The sequence below is a fragment of the Nicotiana tabacum genome, chromosome 8 (assembly GCF_000715075.1).
Source record: "Nicotiana tabacum cultivar K326 chromosome 8, ASM71507v2, whole genome shotgun sequence".
Taxonomy (NCBI): domain Eukaryota; kingdom Viridiplantae; phylum Streptophyta; class Magnoliopsida; order Solanales; family Solanaceae; genus Nicotiana; species Nicotiana tabacum.
Window position 1 is genome coordinate 118,000,605 of NC_134087.1, and position 6,470 is coordinate 118,007,074.

At 43.0% G+C, this 6,470-nt stretch overlaps 1 protein-coding gene across 1 annotated transcript; it reads left to right on the forward strand.

Moving 5' to 3' along the window:
* Window positions 1-3,211: 3,211 nt before the first annotated feature.
* On the forward strand, window positions 3,212-3,517 carry LOC142163269 (uncharacterized). Its single transcript, XM_075220539.1, has one exon. The coding sequence runs from the start codon at window positions 3,212-3,214 to the stop codon at window positions 3,515-3,517; it is 306 nt and encodes a 101-aa protein (XP_075076640.1).
* Window positions 3,518-6,470: the final 2,953 nt, after the last annotated feature.

A 6,470-nucleotide genomic window follows, 5' to 3' on the forward strand; every position in this document is an offset into this window, starting at 1 on the left:
TGCCGCGGTGGCGACGGCATGTTAACAGTCCAGAAATTTAAGGAGCCAAAGTGTCAATTCGGGAAAGCTTATGTAAAACCCTTATAAGATGTAAGAAACTCGTCCAAGAGAAGGGGGGCTTATTTTGGAGATTACTTTTACAAGAAGAACAAGTGTGGGAGATCACCCAAAACATCATAGTTCTTATTCTCTTCTATTCTTTTTGTAATTTTCCATTATGAATATTTTCGTAGTTTATTCTTACGTTGTTATGAGTAGTTAAATACTTTAATCTAAGGTTTTGGTGAAACCCGTTGGGGATGACTTGGTTGTGATAGTAATATAGTTTGAATTGGTTGTTAATCTCTATTTGTTCAGCTACATTTTGATTGTGGTTAGTTGAAAGGGCCCTCAATTATCCGTTTCTATTTATTATGTATCTTCTTGAGAGAGAGTGCATATTTAGGTAGTTGTTTGAACAACATCACTCCCGGAGTATAGACGAGAGTCATAACCGAGGGTTTAGAGGTTGGATTAGAGATAACGATACCTCAGGTGCAATCTAAAAGAACGTTAATGTGAATCTGGCTAGCGTAGCTTGAGAGAGTGCATCTAGTAAATTATCATAATTGCTTGAGAGAGATTTATGATAGCTGGAGAGTTCTTGATTGATAGAGGCAACTAAGGCATTGCTATAAGAAACATACAACCAAGGAAATCACCGACGGGGGAAACCATTACCTTTGACCTTATTCCAACTGTTTACACATCACGCATAGTTAATTTTCAGCTGTTAATTATTTTTCAGTTTTTAGTTGTTAGAAATATCATCAATTGTGAATTATAAAGTTTGGGGAAATTGATTCTGTGAATTTAGTAAATCCGACAAAAGTAATTGATAGGTTAATTCTCTGTGGTTCGACTCTGGGCAGAATTACTCAGATTATATTTGCTACGTCCGTGTGTGTCCTTGTATAAGGCATAGTTTGGCGTTATCAAATTTTGGTGCCGGTGCCAGGGAATTAATGGTGTTATCAATTACAATTGAGAGAAGTACAATAATTCTAAGTGTAGTCAGTTTTCTCTATACCCAATCTTTTCATTGAAATTCTAACGTTTAAACTCTTGTGGAACGCAGGTGTATGCCTAGAAGTTCTTCGAGGACTGGAGAACTGCTAGAAGGACTCTCAGACCCCGAGAAAATATTTAGGCAATTGAACCGTGCCAACAAAAGACTTCAACAATCTCAACAATCACACCAACTCGAATTTGACATGGGTGACGTAGATAACGTCAACAGAAACGTCAGGAATGAGCTAGCTGGCTTAAATGTCAGAGGGGTGGCACCTCTTGTGCCCGAAGCTGCACTTTATGACTGGGCACAACCCATAGCTCATAATCTGGCTACTGCCATAGCTGTGCCCGCAATTCAAGCGGAGATATTCCAGATCAACAACAATATGCTGCATCTGCTGCAGAATAAGGGACTGTTCTCCGGGTCACACATTGAAGACTCGCAACAACACTTGAAAAATTTTCTGTCAATTTGTATGACCCAAATGCGACTCTGAAAGCTATCAAGCTGCTACCGTTTCCATTCTCGGTAACCGGGGAAGCTCAGACTTGGCTAAATTCGCTCCCTATCAACTCTATTACTACCTGGGAGGAATTAGTCAAGCAGTTTCTGAACAAGTTCTATCCACCTAACAAGACTGCAAAACAGATTGGTGACATATTGCAGTATAGACAACATCCCACTGAGTCCTTGCAAGAAACTTGGGAAAGATTTAAAGGGATGTTAGTGAAGTGTCCTCACCATGGCATTCCAGACCAGATGCTCGTCCAGATATTCTACATGGGGCTAGCTGACAATTTGAAAGCAAATGTGGATGCTTCAGCTGGAGGTGCATTTTTAAGTAAAACATTCACTGAGTGCAAAATCCTTCTTGATAAGATGTCACAAAATTCGGGGTGGATGACTAGAGGTACAACATTGGCACCTATAGTGCATTCAGTTCCTCTTGACCCAAATAATTCGCATGCAGAGAATATGGCCACACTCATAACCCAGATGAACATATTGACAAAGAAGATTGATGAGATGGGTACAAAACAGGTGCACATTATTGATACAACAAATGGGATACTGTGTACACCTTGTATTAATCAGTCTTATGTGTGTTCATGGAGCGGAGAAGGTGAAAATCAAGGGGCAAGGGAAGATATGAATTATGTCAACAACTATGGGGGTCAGAGGCAAAGAGCACAGCAGTGGAGACCGCAGCAAAATCAGCAGTACATGCCTAATATGCAGTAGCCTAGGGGTATGCACCCTCAAAACCAATTGGTGCCAGTACCATATCAGAAACCACAGGGCTATCCACAACAAAATCAGCAACACTTGACATACCAACCACCCCCTCAGCAGCAAGATAACAACATGGTGGAAATTAGGGGTATGCTTCAGCAACTCATTAGGACAAATAATAAAGTGTAGGAAAAATTGGCAGTGCATGATTTAAAAATAAAGAATATTGAAACGCAGTTGGGTCAGCTATCCATGGCTTTGAACAACCGTCCTCATGGAACTTTTCCTGCAGACACAAACATAAAACCCAAGGACCAAAATCCGAATCAGTTGATGGCTGTAAGTCTCCGGAATGGGAGAGATTTAGACAGAGAGTAGGAAATTGCACAAGCCAGCAAGGATACTACACCAGCCACTCCAGTTCAATTAGAGGTAGAGGAACCAATAGAACTTACTGAAGTGGTGGTTGAGCAGAGTCAGGAGGAAAAAGGCAAAGAAAAGATGAATGAGCAAGTTCCAGAATAGGTGGCACCTCTTGTGCCAGAAAATTCTAACAGAGAGAAGCCAACAAGCAATGCACAAAGGGTGATACCTGCACCCTTCCCTTAGAGACTGGTCAAAAAAAAGAAGGCAGACTAATACAAGAAGTTCATGGAGATGCTGCGTCAAATTCAGTTGAATATTCCTTTGATGGATGCCTTGAGGGAGATGCCCAGTTGTGCTAAGATGATGAAAGATCTAATGTCACGGAAGTTTGATTTTCAAGATCTATCCACTATAACTCTGACATAGACTTGCAGCGCAGTGGTGGCAAAACCGATGGCTCAAAAGATGTCGGACCCAAGTAGCTTCACTATTCCATGCACAATTGGAAGCTATGCCTTTGCAAAGGCGTTGTGTGATTTGGGAGCCAGCATAAATCTGATGCCGCTGGCTGTCTACACCAAACTGGGCATTGGCAGAGCTAGGCCAACTTCGATGCTGCTACAACTGGCTGACCGCACAGTGAAGAGGCCCACTAGTATTCTTGATGATGTGTTGGTGCAAGTGGGGAAGTTCGTGTTCCCTGGAGACTTTGTTATCCTGGATTGTCAGGTGGATGAGGAGATACCCCTAATTTTAGGGAGACCATTTTTAGCCACTGGGAGAGCACTGATCGACTGTGAGACTGGGGAATTAAAAATGATATTGAACGATGAAGAAGTCATATTCAATGTCAGCAATCTATGAGGAGACCCAGTGAATATGCTAATTGCTCTCTAGTGGAGGCAGTGGATGTAATCCTGCAAGAATATGATATGACCCTAACTGTAAAAGATCCATTGGAGGCATGTCTGACAAATTTAGAAGAAATGGATGGTGAAGGGTTAGCTGAATGGGTCATGGCACTGGAAGGCCGAGGATTTTGATCAAGGGAACCTCAGTTCGAGTCCCTTGAGCTAGAAAAAAGGGCCACTCCTCCAGCAAAGCCATCAATAGAGGAACCACCCAAGTTGGAACTGAAGCCACTCCCAGATCACCTCAGGTATGTGTTCTTAGGCCCTGATTCGACCTTTCCTGTTATTATATCATCCGGTTTGTTGGATGTGCAGGTAGAACGGCTCTTGCAGGTATTGCAGGAAAACAAGACTGCCATTGGCTGGACCATGGTAGACATAAAGGGTATCAGCCCAGCCTTCTGTATGCATAAGATTCTCCTGGAGGAGGGGCACAGACCTTCCAGGGAACACCAGCGAAGGCTGAACCCAAACATGAAAGAGGTTGTAAAGAAAGAAGTAATCAAATGGTTAGATGCGGGAATCATCTTCCCCATCTCTGATAGTAATTGGGTCAGCCTTGTCCAATGTGTGCCGAAAAAGGGGGAATGACTGTTGTAAAAAATGAGAACAATGAGTTGATCTCAACTCGTACAGTCACAGGGTGGCGTATCTGCATGGATTACAGGAAATTGAACACAGCCACCCGGAAGGACCATTTCCCCTTACCTTTCATTGACCAAATGTTGGACAGGCTAGTTGGGCAATCGCACTTCTATTTCTTGGATGGATATTCTGGGTACAATCAGATATCAATAGCCCCCAAAGATAGAGAGAAAACATCCTTCACTTGTCCGTATGACATCTTTGCTTTCGGAGAATGCCTTTTGGGCTTTGCAATACACCCGCGACTTTTCAACGGTGCATGTTAGCCATCTTAACAGACATGGTGGAGGATATTATGGATGATTTCTCCGTGGTGGGAGATTCATTTGAAGACTGTCTTCACAACTCAAGGAGAGTGCTTAAAAGATGTGTGGAGACAAACTTAGTGCTAAACTGGGAGAAGTGCCATTTTATGGTACAAGAAGGTATAGTCCTGGGGCATTGAGTGTCCAGTAAAGGAATTGAGGTCGACCATGCTAAGGTTGACGTGATTGAGAAGCTACCACCGCCCACTTCAGTCAAGGCGGTGAGAAGTTTTCTTGGACATGCTGGGTTCTACCGGCGTTTCATAAAAGATTTTTCCAAAATTGCTAACCCATTATGCAAACTCCTTGAAAAGGATCAGCCCTTTGTGTTTTCTAATGATTGCAGGTTGGAATTTGAGGAACTGAAGAAGAGGTTGATAACTGCACCCATCATTGTTGCACCTAATTGGGAGTAACCATTCGAGCTTATATGTGATGCCAACGACTATGCTATAGGAGCAGTCTTGGGGCAGCGAAAAGATAAGCTGATGCACCCAATTTACTATGCAAGCAGAATGTTAAGCGGTGTACAGCTCAATTACACAGTGACGGAGAAGGAGATGTTAGCGGTGGTGTTTGCTTTTGTCAAGTTCCGATCATATCTGATTGGTTACAAGGTGATTGTATATACTGACCATGCAGCTCTCAGGTACCTAATTGAGAAAAAGGAGTTTAAGTCGCTTCTGATTCGTTGGGTGCTACTGTTGCAAGAATTCGACCTCGAAATTCGTGATCATAAGGGCACAGAAAATCAAGTCGCTGATCATCTATCGCGACTTGAAGGAGTTGAAAAATCAGTCGAGGTCGAAGAGATCCTGGAAACCTTTCCAGACGAGCAGCTGCTTGCAGGCAGTCTTGAGGATACGCCATGGTATGCAGATTTTACAAACTACTTGGCCTGTGGTATTGTTCCCTATGACCTTTCATCTATCCAAAAGAAAAAGTTTTATCGTGATTGCCGCATGTATTATTGGGACGAGCCTTATTTGTTTAGAATCTGTGTTGATAATATGATCCGGAGGTGTGTCCCCGAGATAGAACAATCTTCTATTTTGCAGGCTTGTCATGCATCAGCATATGGAGGACATTTTGGAGGAGCCAGGACAACTGCGAAAGTGCTAGAGGCTAGGTTCTTTTGGCCAATAGTGTTTAGAGATGCACACCTATGGGTGAAGGGCTGCGATGAATGTCAGCGAACCGGGAACATTTCCCGTCGCCATGTGATGCCCATGAACCCGATTCAAGAGGTAGAGGTGTTTGATGTTTGGGGGATTGACTTCATGGGCCCCTTCGTCAACTTATTTGGCAATAAGTACATACTTGTTTCTGTGGATTACGTGTCTAAATGGGTGGAAGCTGCAGCGTTGCCCACTAATGATGCAAGAGTGGTGATAGGTTTTGTGAAAAAGAACATATTCACCCGATTTGGGATACCAAGAGCGATCATCAGTGATGGAGGCACTCACTTCTGTAACAGAGCCTTCGAGAAATTGCATGCAAAGTATGATGTACGCCACAAAGTGGCTACCCCTTACCATCCACAAACCAGTGGGCAGGTTGAAGTGTCCAACAGGGAGATAAAAAGTGTACTAACCAAGACAGTGAGTGCCATACGAACTGATTGGGCAAAGAAGCTTGATGACGCACTCTGGGCCTATAGAACTACGTTCAAAACACCAATAGGTATGTCACTATACAAGTTGATATTTGGGAAGGCCTGTCACCTGTCTGTGGAGCTAGAACATCGAGCTTGGTGGGCACTGAAACAATTGAACATGGATCCCAAAGCAGCTGGACAAAATCAACTGACAGAGTTGCATGAGCTGGAAGAATTTAGATATCAAGCCTTTGAAAGCATGAGGCTCTACAAGGAAAGAATGAAGAAGATGCATGACAAGCACATTGTGGACAGAAATTTCAAACCTGGTGACAAGGTATTATTGTATAATTCAAGGC

Coding starts and splice junctions, on each gene's coding strand:
- LOC142163269 (XM_075220539.1), top strand. CDS start 3,212: ATGCCGCTGGCTGTCTACACCAAACTGGGCATTGGCAGAGCTAGGCCA.